The sequence below is a fragment of the Lepidochelys olivacea genome, assembly GCF_965140295.1.
Source record: "Lepidochelys olivacea isolate rLepOli2 genome assembly, chromosome: 1".
Taxonomy (NCBI): Eukaryota; Metazoa; Chordata; order Testudines; family Cheloniidae; genus Lepidochelys; species Lepidochelys olivacea.
Window position 1 is genome coordinate 203,182,817 of NC_140411.1, and position 18,504 is coordinate 203,201,320.

Genomic DNA, 18,504 nt, shown 5'->3' on the forward strand with positions numbered 1-18,504 from the left:
GGCCCTTTGTACAGGGTAGGGAGGCCACTGATGCATGCCCAGAACAGTGGATATTCTGGTAATTCCAGAACAGCGTGGGCCACCCTGCTTCTCCATGGGCGTGACCTTGCATGCATGATGAAATAATTAAAAAACAAGGCCTATATTTTCAAAGATGAGTGCCTAAAAGATAGGCTCCTGACTCTATAACGAGGCATTGAAATAAGTGGCCTGATTTTCAAATGCTGAGCATTTATCAGCTACTACTAAAGCCAAGCAGCAGGGTGCTCACCACTTTAGAAAATCCAGGCCACTTATTACTGAACCTAATAATATACTACAATCAGTTTAAATTTAAGGCAACCATTTTTGAAAATCTTGGCCTAAACTGCTTGTCAAAGCAGTTAAAGCTCATTTGGGGCTGCATTACCCTTACCTCTTATCTATTTAAAATCTGTTTCCTTGCTTATTCTCTAATTAGCACAATTTAATCATTCACAATGGGTCTTTAATTCACTTGTGAGAATTGATGAGGTCCTGCTATAAATCTGTACTTTGCAGATGATGCTTGTTTGATTTAGGGAAGATTGAAAATGGAAGCTGTCTAATCTGAACACGATTGTTCTGTCTAAATTCAACAGTCTGAGGATGTAAATCCTGATCTCACACACTCTGGTGTATCTCCTTTGACATCAGACTCACACTGCAACTATCCAATGTCTTGGCTTCTTCACGAAATTTCTCAATGGCAAATTAAACAGCTTTTCTCCAGGCCTCAGCTGGTGAATGGGCAGGCTACAACTATAAAGGTGTGGGAAATCTTTCATGAGACAAAGTTGTGTCCTATGATTTCATTTAATTTTACTTCCAAGGGACACCATCAAATACTTTTGTATAGTTTTCTCCCCCCATTGTCGTTGGAACATTTTTTCCTGTACAGATTTAGCGGGTTCTTTATTTGGCAGACATTAACTTTTGCTCTTTGTACCTTAGGCTCTCTCTCTTTCACTTCCTGGTTCATCATGACAGCATCAGTATTATCAATATAGATGTGAGAATAATATTTGCTAATTAACTTGCGTTCCTTTCGTAGCCAAGTCAAAATATTGGAGAATGATACAAATATGTCACTTCTAAAAACAACTGGTAACAGAAATATGTAAATTAAAAAAAATAGGGCCTGGTTCTTATTTACATTTGAGCCTGCTTTGAAGTCCCTTTATACCATCTTATTGTAATTAAGAATCATGCCTTTCATATTTAGGATCTTGTGAGCCTAAAGTATCTGACAGTATCCCCTTCAGTCAGTAATCGTATACACCTGACCCACAGCAATTAAGTCACCTGTGCTAAATTACAGACATCTGAAATAGAAGTTGTAGGCTTAAGAAATACTCAGCATTTAGTGAGAAAATCTACTGATTCATTTTTTAGAAAGTTGTCTGGAAAGAATGACTTGGAAATTTTCAGATTTTACAAGCAAAGTTTTGTAAACTTAAGAAAGTTTAATTTAAATACAGACCCATTTAAAATCTAAAGAAATGATTTTTCTGTTCTTTCCTTCTTTTTATTTCATTCTTTCTTTGCATATTATTGTTAGGTGCTTCTCTGCCTAAAATATAAAGTCCAGAGCGCAGCGGGTGCTAATCCTAGATAAGGATTTCAAACAATACAAAGATAGCGTCAGACACTGTTCCAGCTGAAGTAAAGAACCCAAGTACTTTGAGAGTTTGCCTTGGGGGAATTCTCACAAAGGTCTTTATGGAGGGAAGTAATGTGAGAGGTGAGAGACAACAGAACAAAATAAATATACTGACATACATGCTGATCAGGAATCTTAAATGCTGATTCTGCATTCCTTGCAGTTTTGGGTGCACAAAGAATGTAAGTCATGTCCTTTGATTTGACATTTTTGCAAATGAGAGGGAAGGGCAGGTTATTTGAAATTGTAAGGAAAGAAAGCTATTTTGGCATCAGTACAAATTAATGGGAGATCCGTTTTCCACACAGCTATGGAAGATCCGTAGTGAGCAAGATGGAAGTGTGACAGCAGTACAGCAGATTAACTCTTCTCCAGTGACCACAAGGAAGGGAAATCCTAACCTCTGGATCTTACATACTTTTTGACTATAAATTCTATCATTCCAGAGGCAAAATGAACATTGCTAGAAAACCTGCTTCTCACAATGAACCTCCCTTCAATAGGAACAAAATCCTAACTGGAACACCAAAAAATAAACAACAGGACCTTGATAAGAGCCAAAAGAGAACCAAATATCCAAACAAAGTAGCAGTTCAAATGCTATTGCAGGATGGACAGACTATAGTAGATGACCTCACAATGCCCCCACAGACCCAGGTAATTCTCAAACAATAAAAAACAAAGGAAAAAACAATACTACTAAAATAGAAAATAAAGAAACGTCCTTCCTCTTTTTAAATCAAAAATCAGGATCGCTCCCCCCACCCTCCCTCTTATCTGGAAGCAGGTTAGCTAACCTTAACAGTCTCCGTTTAAAAGTTTATATATATACATATATACACACACACACACACACATATATATATATATGTATATATATAATAAAAGAGAAGATATTAGTGGCAGTGTACGCAAAACAAAAAAGAAAACAAAGAAAAATTACTTTTAGCAATCTCACTTTTTTTGTTTGTTTTTTTTACACAAATACTGTTGTAAATATATTTAAAAAAATCAGCATTCTATCTGGTAAACGTCACTTTTGCCCCTCTATAAAATTTTCAATTAAAAAAGTCCCAAGAACTCTTTTTTTTTAAATTATCCCCTCCCACCCACCCACCCTCTATTCCTCTTTCTTCCACAAGAATAAATCCTGATGCAACTGTTTTGTTTTGTTTTGTTTTTTTGCAAAGATTGTGGGAACTAATCCTTCTCTTGTACCTCCACTCGCAGCTTGCAAACCTCAATATTTGTTTTTCTCTGCGTTTCTCTTTGCCTTCCGTGAAAGTCCCTCTTGATTGTGCTGAGGCTCTGGGCTCAGCGAAGACACTGAATAAATTACAAAAGAAAGCCACCGTTGCTTGTTGTCTGAATCTTCCTGGTGTCTGCTCAAAGGTGGTGGTGGTGAGGGGAAAGCGGGATGGGAGGGTGAGCTAAAGAGCGTGGGATGGAGCAGGATCCAGGAGAAGAAGCTGTGATTCTTATTCCTGATCCTGAAGGGACACTTCACCATCCAACCCAAGCCCTCTCCTCAGCCCTTTTAGAGTGTGTGTGTGTGTGTGTGTGTGTGTGTGAGAGAGAGAGAGAGAGAAAGAGAGAGAGAGAGAGAGAGAAAGATAAAGCAGACAAACGGTGGAAACCAGCAGGGCCTTGTTTCGTCTGGTTGCTGTTCAACCAATAGTGATATATTCCACAGTTCTAACTGGATACTGTGAAGTCCGAGAGCGGTCAGAATTGTGAATTACGTCCATTGAAACACTGCAAACGGTGTACTTAAAACGACAGTAGGCCTTGTAGATTTCGTAATATACTCTTGTTTTGTTTTTTTGTAGTGCTCTTCACAAGTGAGAAAAAAAAGATTTTTTAAAATTTTTTTTTTGTTATTTTTTTGTTTGTTTTTTTTGTAGTAAAGAAGGGTTGTATTTAGAGGCCAGTAGCTAGAGATCCAACCAGTGGAGCTCCTGAAGCACTACCTGGCCTTAAGGCCACCATCCAAGGGAGGCCGGGAAAACTATTATTCACCCAGCCTCCGGAAATGTAATGTACCAGCAGGCAAAAAACAGTTCTTCATGTAGTACAAAAACAACGAAACTAAAAATAAAGAAAAAAAAGGAAGAAAGAAAAAGGTAAAAAGGAAACAAAAACATTTCTTAAATTCTAGTGCCATAGCTTTTTAGTTGTTGTTTCTATTTTGTTTTTTGTTCATAACAAAGAGACAGAGATTCTACTTATCCGTCTGACACATGCATCCTCATGTGGTCGTTGAAATGCTCGATTTGGTCAAACTTAGCTGGACAGACAGAGCAGACGTACGTGGTCCCCTCTGTGCAGGCCACCACCCCGGCAGGGACAGCCCTGGTACCAGTGCCTGCTGAGCCAGCCGTGCCGTTGGTGGCACTGTGCAGAGCCACATGCCTCTCCAGAAGGGTCTTGTGGGAAAACTTCTTCTTGCAGATGTAGCACTCGTAGGACTTCTCCCCACGGTGGAGGCGCATGTGCACGTTGAGGGAGCTCTTCTGGGTGAAGCGCTTGTTGCAGATGCTGCACTGGTAGGCCCTCACGCCGGTGTGCGTCACCATGTGTTTGATTAGGTAATCCTTTAAGGAGAAGGAGCGCCAACAGATGCTGCATTGGTGGGGCTTCTCACCTGCCCAGTACCAGAGAGAGAGAGAAATATAAACAAATAAACAGACAAAAATTTTTTTTAACAAATTAAGCTCAGTTCAGTGAGGCTCTCTGGAATAGTTCCAGGTCTTTCTGGAATCTCTGGAGACATGATCTGGGGGAGGAAGAATGGTTTTGTTAATAATAATACAAAACTTGGGACATAAACAATACTTTTCATCTATAGATCTCAAAATGCTTTACAAAGGGCATGATCATTATCCCCAATTAAACAGAGGATGAAAGAGATTCAGCCCAGATTTTTAAAGGTATTTAGGCATTGCTGTGCTCAGCATTGCAAAGCCTAGCTGACTCAGAAGACTATATCTCATTTTCGGAAGTTAGGAATGTAGGACTCTAAATTCCATCAACTGTCAATGGGATTTTAGCTCCTAAGTGTGCCTAACTCCCTTTTGAAATGAGATGCAGGCTCTTAAATCTGTTTGGCGTTGCATCACTGAGCACAGCAATGCCTAAATACCTTTTAAAATCTGGACCTTGTCCAAGGTCACACAGCAAGTCGCTGGCAGAGTCAGGAAGAGAACCCAACTCTCCCTTGCTCCCTGCCACATGTTCTAACCACTCAGCTACAGTTGATCTCTGAGCACAGGGCTGGGAATTAGGAAATGTGTTTCATTCTTGTTTTCTAGCGCTCACCTCCTGGCTGGCCTTGGTCAAGTCACTTCATCTCTCTATGCCTCGGTTTCTCCACCTGTAAATATTAGATGGGGATAATGATACTGACCCACCTCACATGGGAGCTGTGACCCTTAATACGTTAATGTTTGTAAAGTGCTTTGAGATTCTCAGGTGGAAGGTGCTAGAGAAGGGCAAAGGATTATTATTTCATAAGAGAGGTTTAAACTTATTGCTCCTTGTTCTGGTCAAACATGGCAGCTAAACAATTTGCAAGAATAACTACAAAGGATATTTGAACACACAAAAATTCTTGGGCCAGCTGCACAAAGTCAAAGCTCATACAATGGCTACATCTCCAGCATGACAGACATGAGAATTAAACTGTGTGACTGTCATTTCAATTGAACACCAAAAATCATGGGAATTAGGGATGTGGCCCTCTTATCACAGTGTATTCTCCACCCACAGCCAATCTAAGATCTTTCCCTACAGCAGGTCTAAGTTTTCCCTCAATATGATCCAGGCAACCCAGTGACCAGAAGGGTGCAACTGAGGGCATCATTTAGTCCAGTATATGTGACAGATTTGTCCAGATTAGCTTCAATTGTCCCATGTGATGTTCCACCCCTTACTTTGGGAGACAATTCCCAGCCTCATATACTGTACTATCAGGCAATGTTTTCATGATATTCACTCCACATCTTATCATTCATCTAAATCCCTAAATGCCACACCAAAAACCGTAACTCCTTAACTTTATTTCTTAAATCATACTTGGGGCAGTCAAGTGTTTTAATTCATCATGCCAAGAATTTATTGTCATTGAGAGGGATTCTAACATTTCATTTAAAAAGATTGTAATGGCACTTTTGTTTTTTTTGCCCATTGGTTACTCATCAATTTCCTAGCCCCTGGAGATGCTTCATGTTTTTGAAGAGATATTTCCGCTTTCTCTTAGAGTATATGTGTTGGCTACTTTAAACTGTAACATGGCATAGTCTCATATCAACGTGCAGAGACAAGAACATGTCATTGGCAACATTTAATTGCTTGCTTGTGCTGTGAGATTAGAGTATACGGCTCAAACTCTGTGTCAGAAAAGATCATTTAATTCAGACCGGGCGGGGAAGGGCTTATACTTTTATTATGAGCCTTTATTCCTCTCCAGTTACTTTGCAGTTGACTAGACAAAGAATGCATGGGGCCAAATCAGTGGCTAGTGTAAGTGGGTGCAACTCCATTGTCTTCAGGCATTGCACTTCCTTAAAGCAGTGGTGAATCTGTCCCATAGCTTGCAAAATTATTGGCAAAAGCACTTCCTCTCTCCCGCAGTGTACGCCAATGTGGTACAAATTTATACCACTTGTTTTCATCTCTGCCTCTCCAAATAACAAATTCTTTCATCTAGGATTTAAGCAAAAGGTTTAGCAACCGTTGCCAGTCATCAGGGTCACAGGTTTGCAATAATCTGCACAGATAAACGCGGCTGAAGGGAAAGCTTCCTTCCCATCTGGTATGGCAAACAGCTAGGGTTTTGATCCCCGAGATCCCTGATGAGATTGGTAGAAAGAGAACTGCTGGGTGTGATGACCACATACATCATGCAATTGAGCTTTCTGAGCAAATGAAGCAGAGGCCTGTTGATATCCCTCCATTTGCACTTCCCCATTTTACCTCCTTCTCAATGCAAGTGCATTAGTCTGGATTGTACAAATATACAAAATTAAGGATCTCTTACTCCACTATAGGTTTTTTAAAAAGGTAATAGCAGGTAGTGTGACTGACTCAATGCAAAACATGGTAAACACATGATTCCTAAACGTGTGAATTTCCAGCACTTCGGCTCTGTTTCTAAGCACACCTATAACACGACTGTCAGGCTGTAACGAGGCTTTAGCATGGTGAGTCTGCTGCAAAGATGGGATTATCTAACTGTGTCTGTAACTCGATTAATCAACTCAGCTGAACTATACCTCCTCAGAACCAATCTTGCTCCCATTGAAGCAAATAAGTGTTTTGCCTATTGATTTCAATGGGAGCAGAAGCCAATCCATTCCAATGCGTACTCCACACTTTCAATAGTTTACCTGTGTCAACCAAGAAATTCCCCATTTCATATCCTTCTGAACTCCTGTTCCCTGGCTTCAGATGGTCAATAGTTTCCTAGCCAGGAAAATATATTCTCCCGCTCTCCCCCTATGCTACCGTTTGCATTATTATATCCTCATATATATTGTGATACGGTATTTATCCCATCATTTGCTTCAAAATCTTTGTGTGGGGTCTTCTCTCCTAGGAATCTCACAAATAAATCAATATTTTTTCAGATGCAAATTTATTTCCTTACCAAACAATCCTTCTTTCACCTTTTCTTACTGAGAATTATTTGCATCAAAACAAGCAGACCCATGAAAAAACAGTTACTATCCTTTCTGTAACTCTTGTTCTTTAAGATGTGTTGCACATGTCCATTCAAGTGTAGGTGTGTGCACGCCCCAAGCACAGTTGCCAGAATTTTTTCCCCTAGTGGTGTAGCATCGGGTTGGCTCTGGTGCCCCCTGGTGCCGCATGCACATAGCACTGGTATAAAGGGCCCTCTTGACCCTGTGCCCCCTCAATTCCTTCTTTACCAGCTGACTCTGACTAGAGAGGAATGGGGGCGTGTCTTGGAATGGACATGTGCAACGCATCTCGAAGAACAACAGCTACAGAAAGGTTAGTAACTGTTTTTGCTTCTTCAAGTGCTTGCACATGTCCATTCCAATGTAGGTGACTCCCAAGCAGTTGCATAAGAGGTGGACTTGGAGTTCAGGAACATGCTGACAGCAAAGATCAAAGCTGGCATCATCTCTGACCTGCTGGGTGACGGCACAGTGAGTTGAGAATCCTCTACCACTATGAATAGCTGAGCAGATCTACAGAATGGCTTGGTCCTTTGTATATAGAACGTCAGGGCTAGTCTAACATCTAAAGAGTGTAGAGGTTGCTCCTCCCTGTTTGAATGCGATTTTGTGAAGAACTCAGTAGAAAGCTTGACTGCAGTGAAATTGCAAAACCACTTTTGGAAGGAAGGCTGGGTGCGTATGCAGCTGCATCTTATTCTTAAAGAAAATCATATACAGGGGCTCCGACATGAGGGCACGAATCTCCAAAATCTGTCTGGCCAAGGTGATGGCCACTAAAAAGGCTAGTTTCCGGGAGAGGTGAACTAATGAGCATGTTGCCAGTGGCTCAAACGGGGGACCCATAAGCCTTGATAAGATGAGGTTTAGGTCCCAGGAAGAAATGGGGTACAACCTGGGGTACAACCTCTCTAGGCCTTCAAGAAAAAGAATAACCATCTCATGCGAGAGGACAGACTGCTTGTTGACTGGGGGATGGAAAGCAGAAATCTCTGAGAGGTGGACCTTAACTGAAGAAATAGCCAAATTTTGTTGTTTCAGATGTAATAGGTACTCCAAAATAAGCTGCAAAGAGGAACACAAGGGCAGAACTCCGTGTTGGGAAGACCAGATGGAGAATTGCCAAGTAATTGGTCCTGGTGGAGGGCTTCCTACTGCCTAGCAGGACCTTACAGACCAGCTCCAAGCATGCCTGCTCCTCTGGATTCAGCCATGGAACTTCCAGGCCATCAGATGGAGGGTGCTGAGGTTTGAATGGAGCAGTTGACTGTAGTCTCGGGAGATCAGATCCAGATACAAAGGAAGCAGAAGTGGAGCCTCTGCTGAGAGGCCTAACAAGGTGGCAAACCAATGTTGCCTTGGCCATGCTTGGGCTATGAGAATGACCTTCATTAGAACCTCATGCACTTGTGGGAAAGGATGAAAGGTGTAATACAGATGATCTGTCCACAGAAGCAGGAAACTGTCCATGAGAGACCCCAGGCTGTGGCCTTGCAGAGAGCAGAACTGGTGGCATTTCCTGTTGATCCGGGTAGGTTTAATGGGGGAGTTCCCCATTGTTGGAAAATGATCCTTGCAATGTCCGGCCACAGGGACTGTTCATGGTGAGTGGAGAAGGACCTGCTGAGGAAATTCACCAGCTGGTTCTGCGCTCCCAGGAGGTGAAAAGCCACGAGATGGATTGAATGTGCTATGCAGAACTCCCACAGATGAATTGCTTCCCGACACAGAGGGAAAGAGCATGCTCCACCTTGCCTGTTCTTTCTCCTCTGTGGGTCCTGCTGGTCTGATCGGGCAAAGTACTGGTCTGCCTGCTGGGGCCTGTAATGTTTCCTAGAAGTTGCTGGGGTATACAACCCCAGGGATGTCAAGGTTGCCCTGCAGTCCTTAGGAGTTTAGCATCAAGTTTGCTCCGAGAAGAGCGAGATTCTTCAAAAGGGAGATTCTGAGGGTTTGCTGAATCTCCTGAGGAAACCCAGACGACTGCAATCATGAGCTCCTACACATGGTTACAGCTAAGGCCTGGATCTGGCTGCACAGTCAGACATGTCCAGGGCTGCCTGAAAGGAGGCCCTCGCTACTGTTTTTGCTTCATCGACCAGCGAAGAGAACTCCTGTCTGGCTTCTTGAGGCAGCCAGTCTTTAAACTTTTGGATGGCATTGCACATATTAAAGTCACAGCATCCCAGTAGTGTCTGCTGGTTTGCTATGTGAAGTTGCAGCCCTCCTGTAGTATACACCTTTCTGCCAAAGAAGTCTAGTTTTTTGGGGTCCTTCACTTTAGGCATTGCTCCCGACTGCCCTTGCCAATCTCTTTCATGAGCAGTTGAAATTACCAGGGATCCTGGAGTGGGATGTGAGTGTAAGAACTCGTAACCCTCCTCTGGCATGAAATAATGCTGCTTTGTACGCTTTGCCGTTGGAGGAAGGGATGTGGGGGTCTACCACAACACCTTAACTGGGTTCATGATAGCTTCATTGAGTGGCCCACTGCCATCAGGATGTCCAGTAGGCTATGAGAGGACTCCTTGACCACGTCTGCCTGGATGCCCAGATTTGAGGCCACCCGCTTTGAGGCCACCAGGAGAGCTTTGTGGTTATCTTGGGGAGGAGACACACCAGCTGTCACCACAGCCTCATCCAGGGAGGAATAGGAGGAAGCCAGCACCAGCTGGGGAGCCTCCACCTCTCCTTCCATTTTGCCCCAGAGCCATGGGGCCTCCTCTTGAAGTTCGGTACCAGGCTCAGTACCAGAGTCCAGATCAGGAGTCTCCTGGAAACGCACTGGTGGTGCTTTGCTCTCAGAAGCCATCAAGTAGGAGCATCTTGAGAGAGATCCCTGGGCTGGAGGGAACCACCACAGATTCCAGAAGGGTCATGCACTTGGTGGCATCCCTATGTTTGGGGCAATAGAGGAGTAGGAGTGCCTCAGGGAGTAGCGTGGGCGGCTGTGAAGGCAAGAGGAGTACGACCCCATTTCCGACTCTGATGACAAGGAGTCTCGGTGATGCAACCAGGGCAGTGTGGACCCTGTTGGTGCTGGAGATCGGTGCCGCAGTGGTGAAGCCAGCAATGAGGCTATCAAGGAAGGTTTTCCCCTAGAAAATAGTCCTGGTACTGGGCAGTACCCAGTGGCACCGCCAAAGACGGAGAGACTGGGAATGAAAGGAGGTCCTCGGCTGCTGCGAATGCTTCAGGAGTTGACGGCACCATAAACATACTGGAGCCATGTTGCCTGCCCGAGGTCGGTGCCTCCGGAGTCAGAGTCAGCGGAGCCTGTATAGGTGCCGGAGTTGCCGGTACCAGGTGTTGAGGTGCTGAGGTGGAAGAGTGGCTTGGCATGGATCTCACTCTATCCCAGTCTCCACGTCTGGCCAAATTTGGTTCTGGGGATTGAGCACTCTCCAGCTGCTTCTTGTTTTTTTTTCTTAGGCACTGGAGCCAGGTACTGGTGTCGAGACTTCCGCCTGGTGGCAAGCGTGCTCCGCACTGACGCCGAGTTACTCAGTACCGAGTCCAAGCAATTCGGCTCTGAAGCGGGTCTCAGAGATTCCTCCATGAGACGGACCTTCAATCTCACTTCCTGGCCTTTTTTGTGCAAGGTTTGAAGTTCTTACAGATCTGGCAGCAGTCCTTCCTATGTGCCTCTCCCAAGAACTTGAGAAAGCTTGAGTGCGGGTTGCTCAATAGCATTGACTTGCCAAAGGAAGCAAAAGGCTTGAAGCCCGGTAGCTGAGGCATCCCCCGGCACCAGGGGACAGATGAACTTCGCTAACTGATCAGGGAAGGGTCCTACACTAATATAACTAAAAACTGACTAACTACAAACAACTGATTAACTATTTACACTAGAAAGATAGTGATAAACCCCTGGGAAGTTTGCTGAAGCAACCAGAGGAGTCCCAGCAACTGTCATGGGTGGTAAGAACGAACTGGGCAGGGGTGTAAGGTCAGCAGGGCTCCTTATACTGGCGCTATGAGAGCGCAGCACCAGGAGGCACCAGAGCTGACCCGATGGACACCACTAGGGGAAAAAATTCCAGTAACTGTGCTCGGGGTGCGCACACACCTACACTGGAATGGACATGTACAAGCACTTGAAGAAGAAACTAAGGTTACAGGAAACATTACTTTTCGGGACATGAATCCCATATCAGTTTTAGTCACGTTCACTTCTAAAATGCATGTGTTCCTCATTTTGGGCCTTTCTCCCATATCTGAATCTCACTGAGGAGAGTGGTGTGAGATTCTGACCAAAAATTATCAAAGCATGACATGAAGGAAAAGGCAGTGATGCTTTAAAATGTGTAAGGAAGCTTTTCTAGAGCTTTAATTTCATAATACTGCAGATCTTAGTTAAATAATTGCACCGTTGGATAGGTTAATGCCAGTCTACATGAGACAGTAGAGTATTGATCCTGTATTTGTGGGAGTGAGGCATGCGTACGTGTGTGTTTGTGTACTACAGCAAACCCCACCAACATTTAGTTTTTGGAAGCATGGAAGCTGGGCAGATATTTTATACACTCCAGGTCTCTGAATTCTCATTTGGGCTCAAAGTCTCCTATTGTTTCCTCTTGGGACTGCATTTCATACAGCAAGCCCAATCCATAGCCTTTGCATTTTATGGTTCCCTACTTGTTCCCTGCTGCTCTGATGCCCTTCTAGAGCTTCTTCTCTGGGATTCTTTTAACAGGCCTGAGCACTCTGACAATGAAGCCACTCCTCCAGCCATCCAAGCAGTGGACACAGTTGGTCTTCTACTCCCCTGGCTTCTGTTGTTTGGCCAAGGACCTAGTCAAGTTTGCACAGTACCCTTAAAGATTCCTTTCGGGTGTGCCTGGAATCTGCTCACCCATGTACTGGTTTTCAAGAGTATCCCAGAGGTCAGTTAGCTCCCAAATGGAAATGCAAGTCACTTGGGAAATACATTAAGAGTTCCCCTTTGCCTCTTTGCCCACTGAAACACTTGTCACTGAAAGTATATGAATTTTGAAATCTCCAATCCACACAAAGAGAATCTTTGCTGACTCAGGACTGAGAACATCTAGAGCAGGGGTGGCCAACCTGAGCCTGAGAAGGAGCCAGAATTTACCAATGTACATTGCCAAAGAGCCACAGTAATACGTCAGCAGCCCCCCATCAGCTCCCCCACCCTGCTCCCAGTGCCTCCCACCCACTGGCAGCCCCGCTGATCAGCACCTCCCCCTCCCTCCCCGCACCACCTGATCAGCTGTTTCATGGCGTGCAGGAGGCTCTGGGGGAGAGGGAGAGGAGCAAGGGCCTGGCAGGCTCAGGGGAGGGGGCGGGAAGGTGTGGGGTGGGGGCAGGGCCTGTGGCAGAGTCAGGGGTTGAGCAGTGAGCGCCCCCCGGCACATTGGAAAGTTGGCACCAGTAGCTCCAGCCCCAGAGTCAGTGTCTACACAAGGAGCCGCATATTAACTTCTGAAGAGCCGCATGTAGCTCCAGAGCCACAGGTTGACCACCCCGGATCTAGAGAGTCAGTGGCAACTCTAGGTCAAATATTTAGGCAGGGCCCTGCATATTTCCTTAACTACTCCACATGTGCTATCCTTCTGCTGGCTTGAAGCTCCTGTTGCAACCTGCAGTACATATTCTTAGTTACTGGAACAGCTAACCCAAATAGATCTTTCATGGAAGAGCCATTCTAGCTCTGGGAATTGAGATGAAACTAGTTTATTTCACTCTGTGACTTGATTTTCTAATTTTTCTGAGTGAGGCAATGCCACCAATGCAGAGGCTTTAGCTACAGATCCATGACTGGAAAGAGGGAGCTGAGATACTTGGTACTCTTTGGATTCAGGACTGCTTCACCATTGATTTGCTTTATATTTGGCCAGGAAGTGAGGTGTATATGGAAATGCTCCACTTGAGACAAGCAAGGTGAACCTCATGTTGAATTGATTCACCTGGGTGCATTTCTATGGTTGATCCTGGCTATTTCTCAACCACTAGTCTAATGTTTTGCCAATTAACTACTACAGGTATCAGCTGATGATGGCAAGAGATCCTGAGACACAAGTGCTGCATGTAGAGAAGGTTGGTAAGGGGCTGCTATGCCAGTTTTGCTGTGTCAACCCTGAACGCCACAATACTTTTATACATAACAGCTCCCTGTAGCCCAGTCCAACCCTGGGTGACCCTTAAGTGATTCTATAGTGTGTGTGTGAGTGGATCAAGGAAGGGGCTCCAATTCAGCCTGATGATTTTTAAGACTGCTTTCTATGCATTTGCATGAAAGATGTCCTCAATGCTGATCATGTGATTTACCTAAAGCAGCCTGAATAACCATCTCCTCTAAGGTTTTACAAGGCAGAAGTCCTTATTGCTGCTGTAACAATTACTGTTTATATAGCAAGTGTATATATCAGTGTCACAGAGCTTTTATATATGGTTTATAAAGCAATAGACTATATAACCAATAATGTATATCTTAGATGTTTTAGAGCATGATTCACAATAGCATATAAGTGCTAATTATATAAAAATATAAACAAAAATATGTACACGCTATTTGATATATACATATATGCTAGGTGTGTGGAAGCGATAGCTATGTGAGAAATTGGAGAGGCACAAGAGACATTTCTCTTTCTCCTGTGATTGCCTCTGCTGCACTCTGCCCATTCCCCACCATCCATATTATTCTAGTATTTCCGTGCTCACACAGCACCTGTTTTGTTGATAACTGCTAGATAAATATTTCTTCCTTCTCCTTCCAAATGTGGAATTTCCTCCCAGAATTATAACTGCCTGACAGCCAGGATTCAGTCCTGAACCAAGGACAGCTTTTCCATACAAGAAATGTCATTGTTTTGAAATCTAAAGACTCTATAAGGCTAAAAAAGGGAGCTTTATCCCAGTGGGAAGTATAGTTTCCCAGTGGGACACAAATCTTTTGCTTCTAACCCTAGAAGGTCCCAAGACACCAGCCTTTAATGTAGATACATTTTGAATGTATAGGAAAACTGTTGTAGGTCATTTTTGCAAGGCTGTCTTGGCACTTATTTAGGCTGACCTGCATAACTCAGACATGGTTTCATCACTCATGAGTAATGCAACCAACCGAACCTCACACCACCACCAAGTATTCTATGCACACAGACGTACATAGCAGTGAATGACCCAGTACTAATAACCCCTCCTCCAACAGAGAAATTCTATCTTTAATGGCTCTCTGTTAAAGATTCCTCATGTTGTTTCCAGCAACATTTTGTCTGACCTTTAATCAAAGATCAACTTGTGCTAGGCATCACATCTGAATTATTTCCTTGGATAGTCACTTAAGACACATTTCATTGATATAGGAAGAGTTTCCTTCCCTGTACCCTTGACACCCTTACCTCCCTAAAGGGACCATCTATAGGCTTAACCAGGAGCCTGTCCTGAGGCCCTTACTCATTCACTGACTTCAATAGGACTCCTCATCTGAGTAAAGGCTGATGGATCAGGCACCCAGTGTTCTCCCTTCCCATATTGTGGCAAACACTAGTTATATTCTCATCACGGCAGTAACAGTGCCCAGAGATAACTGGAACCCTGTAAGGATCTGAAGGCTGTCTCACGTCTGCATTAGGCACTGGCATGCTGGGAAATGGAATACATGTCAAAATCAACTGCATATTTGTAAAGGCCTGTCCCTGGGCTCACATATAAGCCAAATGGCCATGCACTCACCTGTGTGTACAAACATGTGCTTGACGTAGTTCTGTTTGGCGGTGAAAGTCTTGTTGCAGAGAGTGCACTCGTAAGGCTTTTTTTCACCCTGTCCACCTGCTGTGCTGTGGCCCGCAGATGGGGCCAAGGGCTGTGGGGCTGGCAGCTGGGCAGTAAAGGTTGATAGGCCAGGCTGGGTCACTGTCACAAACTGTGTCTGTTGGCCAGCTAAGGGCTGGGGCAGGCTGAAAAGGAAAGGTTTAGGTCCACTGCCAGCAGATTGTGTGGTAAAGAGGGCGGGCAGGTAGGTGTTGCCAGCTGTGCCAATGACCTGTGTGTTGCTGGTCAGGGTCAGCGGCATCCTCAGATTGCTGGTGAGGGTTTCTGTCTGGCGTAAGTAGAGCTGGGTGCTTGGCAATGGTTGAGCAACTGTTGTGTTGACAGAAGGCTGCAAGGCCCCCTTTTCGCTGTTGTTACTGACAGTGAGCACTTTGCTGTCCATTTCAATGTCATTGCTTCTGTCCGGCGAGGAAGTGTTGGCATCGAGGTGCTGCGGATGGGTCTGTGTGCCTTCAGCAGGGACTTCATTTTGCTCTGCTTGGGATGGTTCCTGCTGACCCTCTCGGCCCAGGTTAGCCATGAACTGCTGCTCCATGGAATCAGGCTCAGTCCCAATGGAGGAACTGACTCCAGAGTCAAAACTCTCCCCCTTGGGCTCACTCTCAGTGCCTTCGGCTTGGTCAGTGTCCTCAGTGCATTCCTCAGACTCATTACGCTCCAGGATCTGCACCCTCTGCTGGCCATAGTAGTCATAGTCATCCTCCATCTCCTGTTTGATGTGGATGTTGCCCACCAAGGTCTGGATCCGGACCGGACGTGGTTGCTTGCGGCAGTGTGTGGTCTCTGGAGTGGTGGAGAGGTACCGCTCCATCTGCTGTGAGCGCTCGTGGATCCGTGTAATCCAGCTGGGGTCTTCCATGTGATGGTCTCTGGGGAGCCCCAGGGCCGTTTCATGATGGCTGACCACTGCTCCACTGTAGAAGGAGCGCTCCCCACTGCCATTCTGCATGGAACAGGCATAGAGAGCTGAGTAGATTCTGTCCACGCTGTGCTGCGAGTGGCTCTGCAGGTAGCCAGACTCCGTGTCACTGCTCTGCCCTGAGGTGCCCGATTCGGGGGTCCCCCTGGGCGTCTCCTGCCCAGAGTCCTGAATCACTGGGTAGACCTCCCCCACATTCTGCGAGACGATCCTTGTGCATTCGTCAATCACAGTCTTGATCTGCAGGATGCTGGCAGCTGTGAGGATCTGCAGGGCCTCTGACTGTGAGACCCGCAGCACCCCACTGTACATGAAGTCAATGAGCTTTTGCACGGACTGGACTGACACCACTGAGGGGATCTCGATGTCACTGTACCCCAGCAGCAGCTTGTCCTGGAAGAAGGGGCTGCCAGCCGCCAGCACGCAGCGGTGGGCGCGTAGCATGCTCCCGTGGATGCGGACCGTCACGTCACAGAAGTGGCCACGGTTGCGCTGCTCGTTGAGGGTCTCGAGCACAGAATTGCTGAAGTTGTGAAGGTTGATGCTGTGAATGCGCTCTGTCATCCCCTTGCAACTGATGTTACCTGTAGCAAAGGATGAGACAAAACAGAGGGACAGATCAGGGCTTGTCCTCTGCATGTCCACAGCTGGCTAAAACACCTACCCACTGGATATACGGCACAGGGAACATCTTAGAGGTACCATAAAGGGGCACTGAGCACAAGGCATCACCTCTATGCGTGGAGACAATCAACTCCCCAGGGAAAAGATTTATCAGGATCTCTATGGGATGGATGAGTGCCTTGACTCTTCAAGAAAAACTAGACAAGACACTAAGGGTCAGATTCTCACTTACAGTAATGATCTTCACATCACACTGGTAATATGATGAGGCCATAGTTTAAAAATTTCTGGCCCTCTATCTAGATCTGGATTTTGAAATCCCCAAAGTTAGGGCATAGTTTGATCCTGGGTATTGTAGTTCAGCCCTTAATAAAAATGGCAGCCATTTGCGAAATCCAAATCTGGACCATGGTTTGGATTTGAAACCTTTCCAAAATTCCAACTGTTTGTGTGTCTGGGGGCTTGGTTTAGGTCATTCATTACTCAAAAGTGAACTAACCCTCGGTCAAGAATCAAAGGAGATCCATTAACTTTCTCCCCTGTTTTCACTCCACCGTGGGGGTTTTGACACTACACCAGCTGGGATTAGAAGTGCTGTAATACCAAGATAAAAGCTGTCTGAGGGTATTTATTGCCTGACCAGAAGTGGGAAGTAAAAGGAACCTGGCCAAAATGCCTGTTCTAAGGAGAACTTCTCTTATTTACCTCTCACTGCTTTTACAGTTGGCTAAAAAATAACTATCTTTTTAATCTCTCAGTCCACTTCTCTCTCTCCCAAAAATTATTTTGATTTAATATTGATTCTCTCTCCCCTCTCTTGTCCGTTTAAATCAGTGGTTCTCAACTAGGGGGTACGTATACACTTGGGGGTATGCAGAGGTCTTCCAGGGGGTACATCAACCCATCTAGATATTTGCCCAGTTTTACAACAGGCTATGTAAAAAGCACTAGTTAAGTCAGTACAAACTAAAATTTCATATAGGCCATGACTTGTTTATACTGCTCTATATACTATACACTGAAATGTAAGTACAATATTTATATTCCAATTGATTTATAATTATATGGTAAAAATGAGGAAATAAGCAATTTGTCAGTGACAGTGTGCTGTAACACTTTTGTCTTTTTAGGTCTGATTTTGTAAGCAAGTCCTTTTTAAGTGAGGTGGAACTTGGGGGTACGCAAGACAAATCAGACACCTGAACAGGGTACAGCAGTCTGGAAAGGTTGAGAGCCACTGGTTTAGATAACAAGAATTTGGAGGCAGATGTGCCTTCATATGTGCCTGCAAAAAACTTACCACACTCTGAAGGCTAAATAAATAATAGCCTTATTAATGAACCCTCACACAGTATCTGAGTGCTAAGATCCAAGACCAATGCAAATGTCACTGTTAGCATGTTAGTGAACATTCCATCAGAAATTTTCCCATCCCATGTCTGCAACCCACACTCACTGCAGTCATGCACAAGTGCATGAGACACTGAAAGTGGAACTGACTCTATAAAATCAGTAAATCAAACTAGCTTATTTTTATTGTTTAAGAAAAAATGTAAAGCAAAGAAACAGCATCTAAGGTGATATTAATAACAAATGTAAGAATGTTTAATTTTTTGAATATATGATTTTTAACTTGCCAGTGTTCTTCTAAGTCCAACATAAAGAACATTTGGCCATTGTTATTATTCTCATCTTAGAGACAGGCAGCAAAATGCTACCAACTGCAATTTGCTGAACAATGCAGCCTCCTCTCACTCACGCCCTTTCCTCCTCATTTACCC

General features: G+C 44.7%; 1 protein-coding gene across 1 annotated transcript in view; it reads right to left on the minus strand.

The window, feature by feature from the left end:
* Positions 1–3,850: 3,850 nt before the first annotated feature.
* ZBTB20 (zinc finger and BTB domain containing 20) overlaps positions 3,851–18,504 on the minus strand; it is a 608,278-nt gene continuing 593,624 nt past the window's right edge. The window contains exons 13-14 of the mRNA XM_084618031.1: positions 15,082–16,683; positions 3,851–4,325 (exon numbers count right to left, since the gene is read on the minus strand). Of these exons, the coding sequence (XP_084474157.1) occupies positions 3,907–4,325; positions 15,082–16,683 (2,021 nt within the window). The 3' untranslated portion in view covers positions 3,851–3,906. The remainder of the gene's footprint in view (positions 4,326–15,081; positions 16,684–18,504) is intronic.